General features: G+C 31.2%; 1 protein-coding gene across 2 annotated transcripts; it reads left to right on the forward strand.

Moving 5' to 3' along the window:
• Nucleotides 1-7,029: 7,029 nt before the first annotated feature.
• LOC129983817 (uncharacterized) lies at nt 7,030-15,733 on the forward strand. Of its 2 annotated transcripts, XM_056093462.1 has the most exons (5): nt 7,030-7,114; nt 7,189-7,269; nt 10,170-10,333; nt 12,476-12,644; nt 15,277-15,733. In XM_056093462.1, exons 3-5 carry the CDS (start codon nt 10,264-10,266, stop codon nt 15,494-15,496), a joined length of 459 nt encoding a protein of 152 aa, XP_055949437.1. In that variant the 5' UTR covers nt 7,030-7,114; nt 7,189-7,269; nt 10,170-10,263; the 3' UTR covers nt 15,497-15,733. The 2 variants fall into 2 exon arrangements, with proteins under 2 accessions (XP_055949437.1, XP_055949438.1); XM_056093463.1 differs by lacking the exons at nt 7,030-7,114; nt 7,189-7,269 and adding an exon at nt 9,351-9,395.
• The last annotated feature ends 6,560 nt before the right edge of the window (nt 15,734-22,293 follow it).

A 22,293-nucleotide genomic window follows, 5' to 3' on the forward strand; every position in this document is an offset into this window, starting at 1 on the left:
CATATCCTGATTTAATAGCATTATTTTTAATGATTAAGTTTCATAATAGCAAAATATTTATCAAAAAGTCTATCATTTAATTCTTGGCTTGATATTTTTGATATTCAGACAATAGAAATGGGTTTTTCAAATTGGTGCATCCCTACATACCATGTCTCTAATTCTATTCTGTTGTTTGGTAACAGTAATCTTATTGCAAAAAAAAAAAAATGCAACATGAAATAATAGTTATCGAACTTCCCCAAAACATCTAAATTCAAAAATTAATAATTTTGGTTATCCGAACATGTCAAATTTATAATTTTGCTTTTCTAAAATAGTTTTTATTCCAACGACCAAACAAATAAAACAATATTTATTGAAGTTTGATATTTAAAAAATTAAAATATTAGGAATAAATTGGTTTCTCTGAATTTAATCCTAAAGGATAATCAAATAAATTTAGGAATTTTTAAATGTTGGTTAATTTTAACACGAAAATTTCTCATTCTTCCTTACGGTAAAGTAATAATAGTTCTAATTTAAAACAGGTATAGATGGTTGGTCAACTACCAGATCCCCACAGCAAGAACTGTCACGTCCGGGTAACCAAAGCAGATGACTGGCTAAAGAAAGAGGCAATATATATATATATATATATATATACAACATGATTAATATAAAAAATAGTAGAAATAAACAAGGTTCGATACAATGAGAGTTTGATACAAATAGTGGTAAGAATGTTGTGCAGCCATGCAGGTAGGGATTGCAATACCGGACCAAAATTTCAATACCGGTATTCGGTATTTTTTAAATCTTAATACCGGGATACCGGTTTTAATACCGGTATTAGAAATTTTGGGAAAAGAAAGAAAACACAGGTGCTTCTTTTTTTTATGTGTCAGTTTTGTTAGAGAGTGTAAATATCACAAAAAATAATTTGTAACTTATAAATTATAACAGTATATAATCACAAAAAAGTAAAGAAACATCTTATTTATTTAAATCACAAAAAAAAGTATAAATATCACTATTCAGTCTGTGGTACTATTACACATTTTTGAAATGTGATCTAAAAAAACATAATGCATCCATTGTACTGTGATTAAGACTGAAAAGTAATTTTTTGTAAAAATGACCAGCTGTCGAAAACTCTCTTTCGGCATCTACGCTAGTTGGTGGTACTGTTAGCAATGCGCGATATACTTTTTCCAAGTATTTACCTCTAAATCCCTCATCTTCAAATAAATCGATTTCTCGTCGGATGATTTAGGATATATCTGATTTCTGTATTGTATTTTGGTTCGTTGAAATTTTTTTTATTTATCTCCAATTCTAATTTTTGTTCAAGAGACAATTTCCTTTATGCCTTTCTTATGTGCGATTTTCCAATGTGATATATAATTCTTCAGATACTAATGTGTGCTGTTCTTTCAGTGACTGCAACATGAAATTTATTGTTGCATTAGCTGTTAATAAATTAGAATCTCTCCGACATAATGCCTCAATAGTCAGTTTTATTGTAGGAGCAGGAAGTAGAGCTGATATAGTTCTGGATATTAAGTCGAATTCACTATCTGAAAAATTAATTTACAGGTTTAAGTCGATTATAGTTTTTTGTATTGGATTTCTCAGTTTCAAAAATCGTTCCATCATTAGGAGTAAACTGTTCCAACGTGTTTTAGAATCTAATATTAACATATATTCTGTTTTATTTTCAGTTAGTACATATTTTAGTAATATATCCTTTTTTATAGGGAAATATTTAAATATTTTAACAATTTTTCGAACTTTATAAATTATAGGAATCAATTCTTGATAGGTTAATATTTCATCCTCATTAGCAATATCTTCTTCAACAATTACATTGTCATTATCTTCATTGTCAATATCACTCTCACTCTTACTCTTTTCAAAGTTGGAATTCGAAGTTTCTATATGCACAGTATTTGGATTCTTCTGTTCTTTATATTTTTGGTATAATACATCTATTACTTTTAATTGAATTCCATCAGCATTTAATTGAATTCCATGTGCATAGCACAACTGCTGATTTGCACCAATCAACTTTCCAACTTTTATCATAACTGTTGCTCCATCATTCGTTATGGATACAATATTTTCTTTCATCGATAAACCATGTTTCGCTCATTTAGATTTAAGCATTTAATTAAGCCATTAATTAGCTAATTAATGTCGCCCGTTAGGGAGACATAAAAACAAAAACGTATACTATATTGCTATGTTCGCGATACCCGAACATATAGTGGAGACAATTTTTAAAATTTCTAGTAAATACCGAAAAACCGGTATTTAAACTTGTGAATACCGGTATTACAAAATTGTACAAATGTCTCAAAATACCGGTATTCGGTATCCCGGTATACCGGTATTGCAGTCCCTACACGCAGGTATATACAATACATTGGGAGTAATGATAGCAACGTTTTGTCAATTCAACCATAAAAAATCAACGAAACTTTCAGACTGTCCCATTTTTAAATTTACTCACTCTAAAGTATTAATAATGAAACATACACGACAAAATAATTCACATATGACCATGTCTTCTTACTTTACTGCATTTTATGAGTAAAAAAAAAAAGCTTTCAAAATGTTTAGAAAAATTATTGCTATGTACCTAAATTATTTTCTCTTTCTCGTATAGGTAAAATTTAAAAAATTCGAATTCGAGATTTTGACGAATCTTTACGTTTTAGATTACTCTGAGTTCGGAAAACACATTTTTAGAAAATGTCCGTCTGTCTATCTGTGACAAAGATAACTCAAAAACGCTTTGAGCTGGATGACTGAAATTTGGTTATCGGTCTTTACACCAAATTGTCAATTTCTATTAAATCTTGTGTAAAATCAGCTATGAGGAAGTCCGTCTCTAAGGTTCAGCTATACAGACAAAATTCGGTACATTGATTTAACATCTATAGTACAAGCACCTGTCAAATTTTGAGCGATTCAACTAAGGGTGGACTGTTGATCTTTCAGAAACACGCAAACTCGATTGTTGGTCCGGGATTTTCGTGGATGCAATAGGAGTTTTGTGTCAAATTTTTATTTCAGTCGGTTGAGGAAATCGTGCATAAAACACAAATTTGATTTTTGGATACTATTATGTCATACCAGGAATTAATTGTTAAAAGTTCTTGAAGGATGATAGAATAGATTTAAAATGCAAAAATCACGCCAAAATTTAATATTTTGTAACTCTTGTACGCCAGTGCGTTCTTTGGATAACAAATTTATTAAAGAGTGTGAGAGACAGTTTTTTGGGGACCACTTCGACTGATTACAGAAGAACAAGATTTTTCAAAGCAGTGTAAGGCTGCTACAGAACTCACTGTGAGAATGGATTAATGAAAACTTCAAGATATCATGCAATGACGAATTTCTTCAAATAAACTATTCTGAGAACAAACACCTCTTCCATAAATGTTTGAATATCACCCATCAAACTATCTTGCTAATGACCCACAACGCTGTGCTAAAATGGGATGCAAAAATATTGCTGATTTTAAGTACCTTAAAAATTTCTAGTATAGCTTATAAATATTTTTGAAGTCTGAAAAATGGGCTTAGTGGTCTAAATATAGATTTCAATTAAAAAAAATATTTAACTAATTTCATTCATCTGGGAATGGTGTTTTCATCTGGGGATACCGCTCGTCCGGATCAATTGATTGGTAAGAAAATCTTCAAAGATGATTACGTAAATTTCTAATGATAGTAAGAACGGGTTTCAAAAGTATTTTTATTGATACACCAGGAAATTTAAATCATTTATAATATTAAAAATACATAATTTCGAATAATTTTTTGTAGGAGATATCTAAACTAAATTTAATGCATTCAGATAACGAAAAATAGAAATATTTTTATTTTATTAGAAATATTAACTAACATTGAAATTAACAAATTAATATTCAAAAATCAATTTTTTTATTTAAAATATCAAGTAAAAAAATTAAAAATATTGAAAATGTCTCATTATTTCGAATGAAATTCTCAAAGCAAATAGAAGTATCTAACTATATCACAAGTAAATAGATATTGCGTGCTTAACATATTAAACATACTTCCAGCGTAAAATTACACTTTTCCAATGCAGATATGAGAGGTATTTTAAATGGATGGTGTCTATTTGAGGACACCTTCGGGATGTCCGTTTTGATGAGGTCAGAAATGAATTTGAATTTAGCTTAATAATATGTTTTAACACTTCAAGATTATTTGAAGAATGTGTTCGATTGATTTTTTTTAGTTATAATTAGAACTTAGAGAAAACTTAATATTGACATAGTAAAGTTGAATCCATTGGAGTATTTTAACTATAAAATTAACCCTTAAAGGTAGTCCTATTCCATCATGCTGCCATCTATAGTTTCTGAACATAAACGAGATGCTTCTTTCTTATTGATTTTTCGGATTTTAAAGTTAAAAGTATTTTTTAAATAAAAAATGCTAATGGCATCAGTTATTTGTGATCATGGAAGATGTAAATGCTCTTGAGTTTTTAGACAGTCACAAATTTCAATAATAGTTAAGAACAATGGAGGTCAATTCATTGAAAATGGAATCGCATCAGTGCGGAGGGGGGGGGGGCTGAAAAGCAATCTAGACTAAAAATATTACTTCTATGTCATAAAGGCATTTTTTATTTCAAGAAAACACTATATTCGATGATAAATTTGTGAAATGTTTTTGAAATCCAAATGGCATCGACCTAAGAGGTCTTGATTTAAAAGTTATATTTTTTAAATTTCGTGATTTTAACTCTTATGTTCATTTTGTATAGTATACCATACATACAACTTTATAAAAATATACTGCCACTATAAAATAAAAATATATATAAAATATAAAAATATAAAATATAAAAAATATATATAAAATATAAAAATATAAAATATAAAAAAATATATAAAATATAAAAATATAAAATATAAAAAAATATATAAAATATAAAATAAGCTACCTATATACATTTTTTTTTTTTTTGCTTTTCTTTAAAAAAGCAATCTTGTCACGATAAGGGTTAATCAACTGTATAACTTTAGAAAAAAAATAACAGAGATTTTTCCTAACTGAAGGATGATTTTTAGCATAATCAATAAGAAAATATAACCTTGGATTTTCTCGGTTTCTCACAATTTGACCTATAATGTAACTAGGAAAATTCGTTTTGAAGTCCTTTCAATCGTCATTTTGCAATTATCTGCAATTTCTGTATGAAAATCCTCTACTCGAATTATTTCGCCTAGTCTATAATACCTGTGAGTTCCGAATTCACCTACAAACAGGTAGACAGACAGACAGATACTTAGCGTTCGAACGCTTAGCTTTTGTACAAAATTTGTGAAAGAGTTACTATTCAAGTGTAAGACTCTAAGCACATTCTTTCAAACCTAATTCAATATAAATTCTATTCTTTTGTCTATCATAAATCTTTTTCACAAAACCATAGCCATAATTCTAATAATTTGTATCCGGATAAGAGGATTCTAAAATGTGGATAAACAACAAATTACTGAGGTCACACTTTTTAATGATTGAAATATTTTCTCCATTATGCACATCACATAAGAAAAAGAACCAGCCGGAGTAGTCTCCCTAAAACTTACTCGTATATTCGTATAAGGATGTCGTATACTCGTATATTCGTATACTCGTATATTACTCGTATACTTAAGAAGGTATTATCCTATACAACTCCTTACACAGCTTTGGCCTACAGTAGTAACGAAATATGAACTTTTGGCTTGAATATAGCATTTTAACTGAGTCTGTCGCAGAATCCTTGGCGAGATATTTGGCGATTAATCCCTGGTATGCGGTTTATAGTATCCGAAAATTGAATTTGTGTTTTAGAAAAATCTTTCTCAACCGATTGAAACAAAAATTTGACACGGAATACAATTGTAGTCACAAAATCCCATACAGATTTAATAATTTTAATTCATTGCTTCTTTGAATTATCATGTTTACATGGTTCTGAAAGTACAGACCGACATATGGTCGATTCCTTGTTAGATTTGGCTCAAAATTTCTAAGGTATCTAGACAACAGATGTTAATTCTGTGTATCGAATTTTTTCTACCTAGCTTTATTCTTTTTGTAGAGGCAGGGTTAAATTTGTGGGTGGGTTTGCAATGCGCGAGAATAGAGCCTGGGACCTTGTGGTTCGCAGTCCAGTAATATGACCACAATACAAAAACTGCTCACGCAGCGTAGCTGTTAACTGGTTTATAAGCACCACAGACTCTCCGTCCAGTGAGTCGGAGGTGAGACGAACGATATGGCTGTTGAGTGGTGATGTATTTATTAGCTATTGAGTCTAATATGCGCCTTTACCCATTTGAGTAGCACCAAGCGTTATGGCGAGTGTGTGTGTGATTGTTTGCTGTTGCTGCGTCAAGTGAGTCTGACGACTTTGGTTGCGGGTAGATGGCGCCACAATAGCTGTACGAAGGTTGAAGGTTTATCGTCCGAGGTCACCAATGTGGCGAATTGATATGAGCGAGGATGGAACCCGGGACCTTGTGGTTCACAGTTCAGTAACATTACCACGATACAAAAGCAATTGCTCATGTAGCGTAGCTTTTAACTAGTTTATAAGCTTTCACCACAAATTATATTCGAATATGCCGCCCAAACAGAGCGTAATTTGTTCAAAATTCATAGAAATCTACAAATTTGGTACAAAGGCCATATACCATATTTCATTCTTCTAAATCAAGGCAGTTTTGAGTTATCTTTATCAGAGACCGACAGCTAACCAGACGAACGTTTTCCAAAAATGTGTTTTTTGAACTCAGGGGGGTTTGAAACATGCAGATTCTTCAAAATTTCGAGTTCAAACGATTTGACGATTGCTCTGCTTTCTCTATACTACATATACGAGAAAGTAAAAAGGAAAAATTACTATCTTTCTACTATCTACAGAGTAGAAAGGAAAAATTACAATCTTTCTACTATCTAGAGAGTCGAGATAGCATATTCTCCGAAGGGCATCCTTCCTTGCAGGTTAGGCAGATTTGCGCAAAAGCATATTTGGAGCAACAACTTCCTCTTGCCTCGTCACAAGGCCATATCCTTTAATGTGCTGAAAACAAAAAAGGTTGGCTGTTTACATTTTTTTACTGTTTTTTCTTACTTTATTATATTACATCATACTGTTTTATTATATTATAGATCTATTTTGGTCGTTTCATTTTGGGAAAGAAATGGCACGTCTGTGGATTTTATTTTTCATTCTATTCTTAGTGGAAAAAAGTAAGTCATTTTGTTTTTTGTTTGAGTTTATTGGCTATATCGTGTTGGTGCTGAATTCTTTTGAAATTATACTGCACTAAATTAGCTAGTCTGGGTAAAAAAATAATAGGAATGCTTCTTAAAAAAATAAAATGCAGCAAAGAATATTTGCCATTAAAAACTTCATCGTGTATAAAGCTTTTAAAGATAAAGTATTGCAATCGTCAAAAACTCGTGGTTTTGAAGAATGTACTTGTTTTAAACCTCTCTAAGTCTGAAATTACAATTTTGGAATTTTTCTGTTGGCTGTCATTCTTTAAGTTCTTCTTTCTGCTTCAATAATTCCGAAACTTTTAAAACTACACGTATGAAATTTGGCAAAGAGATCTTGCCACCGAATTTAAAGATAACTTTCAAGTTTTGAACGCATTTCCTTTATAGAGTCTGTCTGATTGGTTGTTCGAGCCCCAGTGCAATGATAAATATAAAACATAAAAATCTTGACCGAGGAATGTTTGTACACAGTTTTAGCATTTAAAGTGTGAACTGTATCAAAATTCCAATTAAATCCGTGAAAGAGTTAGCTGTTAGTTGGTCTGTAAATTCTTATTCATGCAAAAGCGATAACTCAAAAACGTAATGATTTTAATAAATTTAGTATGTGACTAAAATTATAATTCCTTGCCAAATTTGGGTTGCTTTTAAAATATAAATTTTTATATGAGGATATTTAAGTTATATTTCAATATACTCATGATATCTTAAATATTTTTAAGGAATACCTTTAGAGATATTTAGGATGAAATTTTTTGTTATTAACGGACGTTTCAAGTGAATAGATAATTGTCTTCAGAGTGTTTCTAAGTAGAGAAGAAGACCATGTTACCAATTACTCTCAACGAAGGTTTTTAACACCAATTTTGCCATAGAAAACTATAGAAGACTTTACAGTTTCCTCAAAAAAATATGATTAATATGATTTTAAATAATGATCTGCCTTTTCAAAGACAGGAAATGGATTTATCATTATACAAAATGCATAAAATATCTGCCCAGTATGCATTAAAAATCGTTTAAACCGTTTGTTAGTTATCACAAGCCATACAAATTGAAACAAAATTCTGTCATTTGATTTCTTTGCACTGATAAAAATTGATTTTACTGTTTCAACAACACCATCATTAATAGAGTATTCAGGTAATATCTAGAAAGTGTTCATTCTAAAGCATTTATATCATAGTCACAAATTATGATTATGATACAAATTCTGACATACGCTAATGATTTAAAACTTTCTCTCATTTGATTTTTTTCGTACTCATAAAAATTGATTCTATAGCTTCAACGATACAACATAGAAAATCTTCCTATTCATATTATATTCAAGCTGGGATCAAATAATGATTTCAAAGAATCACAACTTGATTCTTAGGTGTTGGCTAGCTAAGCGAATAGGGGAATATGTATCTCTATTATTAATAAAGATTAATGTGTTTACGATGGCATTCTATGGGTCCAACAGAGCTATCATATTGGATGCATTTATATTCTGGAGGATGAAAATGTGCACTTCGGAGATAATTTTATAAAATTTTATTTAAATGAAAATAGGGCGAAGCTTTTACGGCTTTTCACCGTTAGTTTCAAAAAAGTGCAGTACAAAAGTGATTTTCATATAATGTAAAAACTCAAAAAATTATTTCTTGATTGATACAGATTTTTGCTGTACAGTTTGTTTACAATTACTTAAAAATATTTTGAACTTATTTTATAAAATTATACTTTATTGCCGAATTTAAACTCAAATCGTTTTTTTTTTCTTACTATTAATATTTCCTCCTGGCGGTTTTCATTGTTGATATGTAAGACAAGAAGATTTGGCTTAATTTTCCATATTGAATAGATTTCAGTTTTTGATAAGTTTTTAAAGAAATTTTTAACATTTTGTTGTACTAGCAATTAAGATTTAGTTTCTAAACTAAAAAATAGTAAGCAATTTAAAACTGCTCATTTTGTAACACCGCTTCTTTTTTCAGTGATATAATTGAATGTAAATATACAATTGGAGACATTGAAGTGTAATACAATGAACAGAAAGGTGAATTCTGCTAAACAATATGAGTTACATGTCTGTCAAATTATGAAGTGTAAGTCATACTTCTGACTCTCCGACCCGCCACGAATTTAAACCATAAAACTTGAATGACCGGACCGCCGCAACAGCAACACTGGCGGGAACTGTGGTTGAGTTCTAAGGCCATCACCGGCCACGGTACAACCCTCCCCGAAGGAAGTACAATCCGTCATAGATGGGAGGAGTCAGATCCCCCACCTATTTCTGTACCCTCTAGGGTGGCGAGATCCAACCACCATGCCGAAAGCATCTCATCCTCTTTTCGAGGTGCCTCCCGGGGTCAATTATGAAGTATAAAAATACTTTCACTGAAGCGACCATTTGATATTTTTCAAAGAAGCTGCAAATATCAAATTACAAAAAAATATTTAATTGAAATTTTTAGCAATCATTAATCTCAGCAATCAATGGCTGCTAAAACCAGCTAGTATGTAATAAGAAGTGATTCTCATACAAATGTGAAGACATTCATATTTATGCAAAGAAACAATAACAACAAAAAGGTTTCTAATGAAGAGGAAATCAAGGTCGAAGAAATGCACTCATCCTTTCGCACCTCACCCCTTAACTAAGTAAAATTGTCGAAAAGTGGTAGTTTGGGATACTGAAACGAACAGTATGAAAGTTGAAACAGTTGATAGTTTCTTTAGATAAATTAAGAATTAATATAATGCATTTTAAATGAAGAGACCTTCCGTATAAATCAAATGTTATGTAGAGGGGAAATTATGTCTTTTCAGTATAAATAAGGAATTCTTTTAATAATATGGCTTATTTTTTCTTTCAGAGGAGTGATTCAAAACGTGTGGTGCTTAACTGAACAGTGTACAAGAAAACATTTTGTGAGTACAAAATCAATAAGCAATAAAACTGCTGATATTATGTACACTTTATGGGATTTGGGAAGCGTTTTGATTGAGCTGTGCACCCCAGATTCAGAATTACGTAAAAGTAAGCTTTATTTAATGAATAAGATATTTAATTTAAAAAAAGTTAAGAATAACTTTTCTTTTACTAAATGAATTTGATTGTTTTAATTTTTTAATGCAGTTGTATCTTTAATGGTAGCTTACGAGATACCTTTACATAGGTATCTTTAAATTATCTCACTTTTTATTTAAGTATTTTTCCTTATAACTATATATATTCGGAAAAAACTGACAAAATATCAAATTTGCTGCATAAAATTACATACAGGTACAGTTGCTCATACTGTAAGCATACATGTTTGTATGCATGTTAATATAGGTTTGTTCAAAACTATTGCTCCAATTACAAAACTTATAAGCTTTCTATTAAACAATGATAAGAAGAAAAATCTGAACACATTACAGAAGAAAGAAAGGAAGATTTTCTTACACTCCTAGTAATTGCTCTACGTAACTTCCTTTGGTTACGTGGACAACATCCGTGAGAAAGTTTATTTCATAATCATGTGGTTATTCTACATTTGGTTCACTGCTGAATGCAAAATGGACGTCTATGATACATACCAATGAAATGCAATAATCTGACATGAAATGAGCTACTACACAGATGTTGTCAATGTGAACATTGAAACGAAGATACAAGGAGTAATTTCAGATTAAATAGACATGTTCAGAACATGCATCGGTAATCGAACGTGCATGAAGGATTGAGAGCTTGTTTCACAATGAATAATGTGTAAAAAATCTATCACACAAATTTTGTTAATTTGATCAATGAAATAAAGAAACAAGGACTGAGAACATATTTCACAAAGACAGTTTGGAGGAGCTTGGCCAAATACGGCTCTTGCTCCAAACAATTTCACAAATTCAATCACAATGACAGGCGTGAAATGAATTACCACACCGATATCGCCTATACGACCAAGGTAAGTCATATAGGAGGTTTACTACGTATGCAAATTAACCCTTAACTGGGGAGGTGAAATTTTAAGACTTAACTGGGGAGGTGCGGTCTACGAGACCGCATTTCATTTAGACTCAAATTAAATTTTCTAATGAATGTATTAGTATGAAAAATTGCCAATATATTTTGCAGATATTTTTTTTTTTGATATATAGATATGTTTCAAAAATTTTTCTAAGTATATTATCATTAAAAAAAGTCAATGCGTTGGAACATAGATCTTTTTTTCAAATTACATGTTATAAAAAATAATATTCTTGAAAAAAGCATATTACTTTTTACTTTTTAAATTATATTTATTTTTACAGTATATGAGGTATATAGAAGACAATATAATGTAAAATTCAACAATTATATGAAAAATAAAAGAAATGACAATGGGTAAAATTGGCCCTTTTTTTTATCGGCTTGTGTGACTTTCATAGCACGGTTTTTTAGGGCATTTTAAAAATATAGGTTAAGAACTAGTATAAAAATCAACCTATAAATTCTGTATATATGTATCTTGGTATATTAATATATTTTATAAATTTTTCAAAATACATTATCACTAGAAAAATTAATTATGTTTCAACATACATATCAAAATCAGTTGAATGCGAACTTTCATCGGAAAACTCTTCTGTACAATTATCCTTATCACTAAAATCACTTTCTGCTTCATTTAAAAGTGTCTGGAGCACTGCTTCATAATAGTATCAGTAAACTGGATAATATTTCGGGGCCTAAGTTTTAGCGCCATCTGCTAAGCCTGGTTTATGACTGGGATACTAACAGGGAGATGCGGTCTTAGAGACCGCACTCGAAGAAATAACTAAATTATTTTAAAAAGCATCTGCTGAAATCGGTTGAAAAAGTGCACGTGTATTGAAGGTCACAAAACAGGAAGCTACAAGGTCAATCCATTCAATTGAGCTAAAAATAGAATAGGGGTGACAGAAAATCCATCGCTAGCGATCTCACAGACCGCACGTCCCCAGTTAAGGGTTAATGCTTCTTTCTGTGTTGTGTTCAAATCCTCCCCCCCCCCTATTGTTATTTGCAAGAAGAATATAGCCATTGGTAAATGGTGTTATTACTTTGAATTGCCCTTTATATAGATCATTGTTAATTTTTTTGCACTATCAGCAGCACTATAACATGATTTTGATTTTATGTTATTCATTTACACTAATATTTTTTATTTTATTTTGAAAGGTTATCTTTTCAACATTCCTTGCCTCAAAGACTTGATTGAGACTGAAGACGAAAATATCAACAGCTGCATCAAAACAAGGGACGACGTTATTGATAATTATACACAATCATGGGATCATTCAATCTATGGATCGGCTGATATGAATTTACGAATGGATAGAGATTGCATGTAAGTATTCGCTTCAATTCGGTGCATAAAACAATAGTTTCGATTACTTTTCAAAGCAATAAAGATTGTTATGTTGATAAAAATCACTCAGTCAATGAATCGCCTAATATGAATTTACGAATGGATAGAGATTGCATGTAAGTATTCACTTCAATTCGGTGCATAAAACAGTAGTTTCGATTACTTTTCAAAGCAATAAAGATTGCTATGTTGATAAAAATCACTCAGTCAATGAATCGCCTAATATGGATTTACGAATGGATAGAGATTGCATGTAAGTATTCGCTTCAATTCGGTGCATAAAACAGTAGTTTCGATTACTTTTCAAAGTAATAAAGATTGCTATGTTGATAAAAATCACTCAGTCAATGAATCGCCTAATATGGATTTACGAATGGATAGAGATTGCATGTAAGTATTCGATTCAATTCGGTGCATAAAACAGTAGTTTCGATTACTTTTCAAAGCAATAAAGATTGCTATGTTGATAAAAATCACTCAGTCAATGAATCGCCTAATATGAATTTACGAATAGATAGAAATTGCATGTAAGTATTCGGTTGAATTCTGTGCATAAAACAGTAGTGAGTATTTCAATTACTATTTAAAACAATAAAGATATGGTTTTTGAAACACCATTTGTTAATGTATACTAAAAATGGAAAGAATTTTTTGATTAAAAAAATATTAAACAGCAGAAACTTGAGGCACTGATGGAAGGATCTTAAATATGATAAAATTATAATCAAATTGATTTATTTAACTTCCTTGGGTAAATTACTATTATTCAAAAGAAAGTCTCAAGTTCTGATTGTCTGTTTCGCGAGTAGCTATGTTACACGATGCAATTAATGTTATTGTTATCTTGTAAATAACAGAATATTTATCTGTAAACATATCGGATTCTCCAATTAATTTAATGAATGCAAGTTTAAGAATGCTTTTTTCAGCGATGGTAGTAAACTTCCGAGGTCATTACCCACTGTACCACAAGAGCGGTTGCCTTGGTCGACGGAGGATGAAATAATTTTTTTGAATAGATTCTAAAAATTGATTTTGAATGATTTTGCAACATATTGCGTTTCTATTTCTTAGATAATAATTTTTACTAAAATTTTGAAGATTCTTCGTAACTGTGAGTAATGTTTGTGTTGAATTGACTCTTTGTAATTTTTTTTAATAAAGGAAGAAAGAATATAGTTAAACTATTGGCCTAATTAAAGAAAAAAAAAGAATATTATAAATTGGGACAGATTATTCTTTGTTACTTAGAGTAATTATAGCATTTTTTTCCTGACCCTCATTCTTTCATTATTTTTTTTTTGGCGTCTATGATTTTAATATTTTTTCAAAAATTTTTTTAATGCACTATTATAAGGATTCTTATTGCGCATACAATACTGCATTTTTTTGTTTAATAATCTCTTATTATTTTCATATCTATACATTTTTCATTAAAAAGTATAAATATTACAGCTTAATTACAAAAAAAAATCATTCGATTAAACACATGGCATTACGTATTCATGCTATTTAGATCGCCGAAAATCGATTCACAATAAATAGTTCACAGTTTCGCTACGAGGGCAAAAGTTGATTTAATTTAGACAATAAAATAAGCATGCCGAGAAAAATAAAGAACGTTTATGTGATTGACTGCTATTTAATTGTCATTTTAACAGTAAAAAACATTTTTATCTATATTTTTTAGCATTTAATATCTAACTTCTGCAAAAAAAAAAAAAAAAAAAAAAAATGAATTGGGCAAATTTTTATTTCATTGATTTGATTTTTGATTGTGTGACCCTTTAAAATACCTTGTGAACTCCAGAAACGTGAATAATATATGAATACCATTGCTCGTCAGGCTAAGTGAATAGATAGAACCCCAGGGGGAGGGCACCTCTAAATGAGGATGGGGTGCTTCCGGTATGGCGGTTGGATCTCACCACCCTAGTGGGTGCACAAAAAGATGGGGGATCTGGCTCCTTACATCGATGGCGGGACGTACTTCCTTCGGGAAGGGTTGTAGCGTGGCTGGTGATGGCCCTTAGGACTCAACCACAGTTCCCGCCCAGTGTTGCTGTTGCGGCTGTCCGATCATTCAGTTTTCGTTATCATTGTATCTTCGTGCGGGTCGGGGAGTCAGTGATATGACTTAGTGAATAGATAGGGACAAGATACATTCTAAGTAAACAATCCTTTATTGGGAATAAAATACACATTTTGAAATGTCAGTTAGGAAATAAAAGAAGGAAAGTTTTAAGTAAAATGAGCTCTGAACTGTCGAGTTCAGCAAGTAAATTACAAATGTTTACAAAATCAAATTGTTTAAAAATTTATTTCTGAGCTAAAATATCATTGCAAATTTTTCAATTAGATAAAGTATTCCGGTATTTAGTCTTCGTGCTCCCCCTTTTACCCAAAATCATTCTAAAGAAGGGATAACATTTCAAATATGGGATGGTGATTGGTTCTCGGCTTCTTTGTAGTTATTTTAAGGCTTTAGGTTGTCTCTTTGAATCGATTTCTCACTGCTTAAATAGTAAGAACACTAAATGGCTTTATATCTGTTTTAGTACTTCGTTAAAGCTAGTGTAATAGCATTCATATTTATATTCTTTTTCTATAGGAGAAACGCATACCTTCTGGCTTGTATAGCTGATAAAACGAAGGAATCTTGTGGTGAAGCTACAAGCAATCTTATCTTGGACATTCTGAAGCGATCCAACGCTCTCAAATGGATAGACTGCAGACAAGAGAAAATAGAGGAATTAAACACGAAATTCTTAGATTATCTCAAGCTAAACGGTGACAAGAGAAAGATATTTTCTTCAGTTTTTGGCGGATAAACTGTTAGAAAAATTATGAAATGCAAACGTAGAAAATCAACGTAAAAGATGTGTCAAGTGATAAAATTTTATATCAATGTAATGATAGGAAATGATTTGATTTCAGTGTTATAAACACGTGAAAGTATCACTTGCGGAAGCATTTACATTGTTGGAATGAATTTAATAATTTTTTAAATAATATTATAGCTTTAAGATGTCCGAGTAAGTTCAGAGGTTTTTTTTTGAAAAATATATTTTAATGCTTATATGGTGTTTTTATTAATACAAGAACAAAATCAAGAATAAAAGTGAAATTATTTAAATACATAAGTTGCTTAAGAAAAAGCATATTTTGATGTAAATTTTAGGATTTATGTTCAAACCTAGAAGAAAAAAATTTTTTTGCAGTTTTTTTATTTTTTTTTTGTACCATTACGTGTGTTACAAATTTTAGAGTGTAACCAATTCTTATCTAAGAATCATATTCAAAAATAAAATTTTTGTGTGTAATATATGAAATTATCTATGAAATTTTGGAATTTTTTTCAACAATATTTACATTAAACAATCGTAAATCCACTTCTAGAGCATTCAACATTAAATTTATAATTCATTATGTTCTAGATTATATCGAGTACTAATATAAATTTCATTAAGATGTCTTGACTATTTTTTAAGATATGACGATACTGGTACAGAAGAATTATGAAAAAACTCGTTCTTCAGAAATTGCATTTAAAGATTTAAAATCACTTACATGTCAATAGTTTACTATAACTTCACTTAAAATCAATATAGAGACAAAATAAAGATATCATTGGAAACAGAAACGTGGCTATTGTTTTGAAACTACAAAAAATATTTAAAAAAATGTGAATTTTCTTTCAAATTTATGTTTTTAACCTATCCGGATACCGTAATCATTGTATGAGTTATTTGATGAATGAATGTTACAACTTACATAAATCATCGGAAGTGTCTTCTCTCGTCCTTTTCATGGTTTATTTCTGAATACGGCACTCTTTAAATTTAGATCTATAGTATTAGTTTTAGAAGAAATATACTATTTATAGTTCTTGATTACATTCTTTTGCCTCTTCTATAACTCATAAATATATCAGTGTAAAAGTCCGAAACTATAGAATATTAACATTCAACGATGCATGTCGACACTATCTTCTTCTTGTGTACAGCCGACCATCGCGCCACCACTATCGACAAGAGTATCGACTATCGACAGTAGTATCGACAAGATTTGTTGTGGCCGATTGCTATCTTTAGCATTGTCCATTCTTACAGTGACCGATTTGTCAAACTGACATTCTCTTAGAGGTAATTGGCCACAAAGTGGTTAATTACTGTACTTTCTCCTCATCTTCCTGTTAAACAGGGAATAGACCATCACTAAACTTTTCCGCGAAATTCTAAATATTTCTCCAAATTCTCGTTTCACAACAGAAATCCGAAAACTTTCAAACAATTGGAAAAAAAACCCTGATAATTTCTGACATCATGTCCTTCAGAGTTTTAAGATTACCTGGTACCATCAGTACTGTACTTAAGTCATTATTTTCAACTTTCAGATTTTTTCTTGGTTCCGAGATTTCTGTACATTCCTTTAAATAATGGTAAACAGAACCGATTCCTCCACAAATGCATTTATTTTCCTGATTTCTTCCAAATCTTTGGAAATACGCCGGAAATCTAATTATTATAATATAATTAGATTTCTAGTGGATTAGATTTCCATTATATTATGATATAATTTGGATTACCAGTGGATGGTATCTTCTTATTTTTATTTCTGGATTAGGAATAAAATCGAACGTTACTCTTCCTTTTTTGGACCTATACCATCTGTCAAACCATTGAAGTTTTATTTCTTCTTTTATTTCCCATTTTAAGACACCATTTGATTTGGGGACAATTATATGAGCGCTCTCTTTCTGTGCCGTCAACTTTGCATATTGATCCGCTTTTTCATTACCATATATCCCAATATGGGCCTTAACCCAATTCAACTCTATCCACTTGTTAGTTTTTACACTTATTAACTTTTCTTTTATCATCCATATTTCCTTATTACAATTGTGAGATGATTGTATGGTTTGTAGGACTGATAGAGAGTCTTAAAAAAAATGAACACTTCTGCCCGTCCTCCACCCTTTCACAATATTTAATGGTCACTTCAATATTAAAGCTTGCATTTCTGCCTGGAAACTTGTGGCATTGTTCGATAATTTCACAAGACTTTTATCTCTTTCTCATAGTAGTATACTATGAGAACTACTACTTTATTTTCATCTTTTGAACCATCTGTAAAAATTTCTATTCCATCCATATCTGGGATTTTCATTTGAAAACCATGAATAAAGCATTCTGCAGGGTGTTGTTCGACCTTGTCAAAATACATATCATAATCATTATTGCTGAAGCATTTATTTCCTATTTTAACTTTATTACTAGTAGTTCTTATTTGAAATTTAGTGAATATTTCCGTTGCTCTGAGATCCATTGGCAAAATTCCCATTATCATTTGAAGGGCTTCGGTAGAAATGGTTCTATATGCCCCAGACATAATGATGAGAGGGCGCCGTTGGATTGCATTTAATGCTTCTCTGATTTTCTTTAGATTTAGCCTTTGTCCCCATGCTCCATACCCGAAAAGAACAAACGGCTCAAGGGCTCCAGTGTAGATTCTTCTTAGATGGCATTTCCTTTTACTATAAAATTTATGCGCAACTGTCACTATTTTATATGTTAATACATCCACTTTTTTCTTGTCCTTACTAAAATGCGACGTAAATGTTAATTTATTGTCCCATGTAACTTTTAAGTCTTTAATTTGATTAGACACATTTATATTGTTATTGTCCATTTTTATGTTAGGCGGATCTGTTAATTTTAAACGTTCTGTTAATGTATTAGGCATTTGAATTGTTTTCTTTTCATTAAACTCAAGTTTATGTATTTTTCCTATTTTATCAGCCTATGAATTATTTGTTTTTCTTTAATTTACAGTTCTTCTTTTGTCCTTTCCAAGATAATAAGTAGCACATCATCGGCATACGCCTGTATAAAGCAGTTCTCTGGGAGATTGATCTTAAATGCAGAATTCATAGCCAAGTTCCAGAATAACGGCCTGTTGCATGAGCACTGTGGCATTCCTCTATCCATTATAAATTCCCATTTATTTTCTCTGTCTTGGTAAATCCCTTGTCTTTCACTTAAGTAATCTTTAATCACTTCAAAAAGGTTTCTCGGGAAATTCAATTTTATAAGAGAATATCAAATGCTTTTCCTCCATACGGAATCAAATGCTCCAGCTACATCCAAAGATATAACTGTTGTTTGTAGTTTTTGATTCATCGCACCTTTTATTTTACTCTATAGTGCATTTTGTGCTGTTTCACAAGAGTGATTATATCTAAAATCATGTTGATCATGATGTAGTCTATTTTGTGAGGTTAATAAGTACTGCACTCTTTGAGTTATCAGTTTATCCAAGATTTTACTTGCTGTTGTTAGCAAACAAATTGGTCTATAGGATTTAGGGTCCTCTAAGTCTCTATTAGTTTTACGAATTAAAATCAGTTTTGCTACCTTCCACTGATTAGGGAACGCATCTAATTCTAAGCACTTGTTGTATAACTCTAAGAGTATGTATGGATTTTATTTTTTGTTAATTTCAGCAAACATCTCCATTGGGATGTTGTCTAATTCAGGTGCTTTCTTTTTAGGCATTTTATTAATCGCTGTTCTTATTTCATTTATTGTGAATATTTCTTCTTTTTCCTTTGTTTTATATTCCTCAATACCTTTCCTCATATTCTTCTGCTTTTTATTTTCTTGTTGGGACTGTTCCTCTTTGAAAAGGCATCTCACAATAGTTTCAATAGTTCCATAGTTCTTTTTATATTTTTGGTTTTTGTTCCATTCTGATTTTTGACACCGTGCAATGCTGTTTTCCTTTTCATTTTATCTGCCACTAATTTATAAGGTAGCTATAAGGGAGCTTCATTCTCGTTATTTCGCTACATAACTTTTCAAAGTATTCTCTACTTCTTTTTACTTAATATTCCTCTGTATATTGATTCCTTTTTTTTATAAATTTGTCTTCTCTTCATTCTATCTTTAGTGTTTTTACATCTTTGGTATCTATGCCGCACGGCTCTTGTCAATTTTCATTGTTTCTCCAGCTCAGTGTCCCACCAGGGGTTCCTGAGGTGATTTGTCTCTTTACTGTTTGATCTTTGGCTAATTCCTTGAATGAATTCTTTAATTTCTTTAACAAAAAATTCAAAATCTTTTTTAGTTTTTGTCCATTGCATTGTTTCTCTTATATTAGCATATTTTTCAGCCTCTTGAGAGCCAATTCTTCGAGTTTTCCTCTTGCTTAATTTAAATCTTTCTGCTGAAAAAACTTTTCCATCCATATTAATTTAAAAATCCAAAAACCCATGGTCACTCATAGTACTTTGGATTACCTTCCAGCCCATTGCTCTGTCATGAAGGTCTTTAGTTGATAGGGTGACATCAATCCAGCTTCTTCCACGTGCAGATTGAAACATTTGCAATGAGTTTGGATCATTCCAAATAACAAGGTTTTTCTTAAAAATGAATTCTATAAACGACCCAGATTCATCTTGTGGTCTATGATCGGGAATTTCATTTCCCCACAAAGGACTATGAAGATTCAAATCTCCTCCTAGAAGTATGGAGGATGTCCCCAACTGTTCAAACAGATTTCCAAGTTCTTTGCAGATTTCTTCTTTACTGTGGGTCGGTGGGAAGTATGCCGATACCACAGTAATTTCACTATTTCTCATTGACAAATTGGCTGCTACTAAGTTTTCGCTAGTGAATCTTGCAATACAGAAATATTTTGGTTTCTTATTGCTATTATCGCCTCCCCGTGAGGGTGAGCAATTATTATACATCCTAGGGGAAGTCCTGTTATTTTTCCTTTTATTGTATATGGTTCCTGTAACAACTAAACATCTGGAATACTGTCCCCAAACAAATTTGGAAGTTCCTTTGTCGCATATTTACCAAGACCTATATTATGTTGAATTACACGCCACGAATTACCAAAGAAATGCTTATTATTCATAATTCGTCTGTTTAATCAACTGATCCTGATAAATACAGAGCAAAGTTCCGATGTTGCAATATGATCGTTTTAATCATAATTCTTGTTCTTTTGCGATACTCTTTGCAGTTTCTGCATTCTGGATTTTACTTTGTGCAATTTTTATAGTTATGTAATTCCAAGAACTTGGAGCAGCTTTCTTCTTTTTGCACACATTTAGATAGAACATTACCATATTTGTGACATTTAAAACATCTAAGGGGTTCCACAAATTCTCTAAATCTATACGATGCGAAACTACACTGTAGTCTTGCTTTATCTTTAATTATTCGGAACGTTTTCTGGTCCAAACTTATAACCCAGTGAGTCGAGCTACCTCTTCCTTTTTTCCTATATAGAACCCGCATATTCCCTACTATGTCATTGCTTAGCCTGATTTGATTGAGAAAATCCAATTCCTCCTCTTTCCTGGGTCTCTCACTCTTTTCCATATTATATATAATAATTTGAGGCATTCTAATCTGTGGAGTAGTAACCTTGCATACATGACTGTTAATTGCATCTTTTAACTTTATGACCATTTACGGTGTTTCAACCTGAACCAGAACTTCATTTCCAATTGCCGGCTTCAGATCCATAATTTTAATTTCTTTCTTTATTGGGCTCGCTTTCAATGTCTTTCTTATTTTAATCGATGATTCTATTGTCTCTGTAATTGTTCTAACCACCAGTGTTGGCAGGTTTGCTTTAGGTCTTAGCAATAGTGTTGATCTATCATCTCTTTCCTTCGGGTTTACCATTTTTTGTCGCATTTGATTCCTCCCCCCCCACCAGTTTTTTGGAGGCTTGGATCCTTCTAATAAAAATTAGAACTAGTTTTAATGGAATTTTTTTATTTTTCCTTGATCCTAACTGTTTAGTCTTTTAACCACATTTTCGAATGTTGGTCCATGATTATCATCGGTTGAATTCATTTTGGCTTCTGAAAAATTTGACAAAACATTCAAAAATAAGTCTCTTGGTTCTTCAGCAGCGTTACCCTCAATCCTATATTTATTGATAATATTTTGAAATGTTTCCAACATTCCCAATGGTCCAAAGGGTTACTTATTTTCCTCTTGTATTTTTTCGTTTTCATTTGAATCCACATTCTTTGCTTTTTAGCATTTGCAACCCTATCATTTCTTTCTTTCTCTTTGTCTTTGCGAGGAATGCACGGTCTTTTATCTTAAGGGCGATTTCCCTCTGTTTTCATTTTTACATTTTTCTTTTTCCGTTTTGTGGCCACTTGTATTTTGCTATCCGTCTGCATTGACTGTTCATTATCTCATTTGAATCAGAATCCGATAATTTTTAAAGTCTTAATATGTCACTCCTTTAAATCCTTTAATTGGTGTTGGTGTATTGGGGGTTATCATTTCCACTCCTTTTGGCGAGTAAAATAAACTCTCATCATCAGTTAAAATATCGCTATCATCAGCATAGTTTTCCCTATCCGTCTTGTTTTTGTCTGATTCCATTTTTTTTTTTCTAATTTTTCACAAAGTCTAAATTTCTTGTGCAACAGAAAGTAAAGCTTTAGCAAGCTTTAAAAGAAATTTTTGGAAAGCTTTTCCAATTTTAAATTTGAATTATTATAAGCACATTAAAAAAACTGTAAAAATAAAATCTCAATTTTTTTTAGCATAAAACTATTTAAAATATAAGAGGAATTTCTTCTAAT

This window comes from Argiope bruennichi, chromosome 9 (genome assembly GCF_947563725.1).
Source record: "Argiope bruennichi chromosome 9, qqArgBrue1.1, whole genome shotgun sequence".
Lineage (NCBI taxonomy): Eukaryota > Metazoa > Arthropoda > Arachnida > Araneae > Araneidae > Argiope > Argiope bruennichi.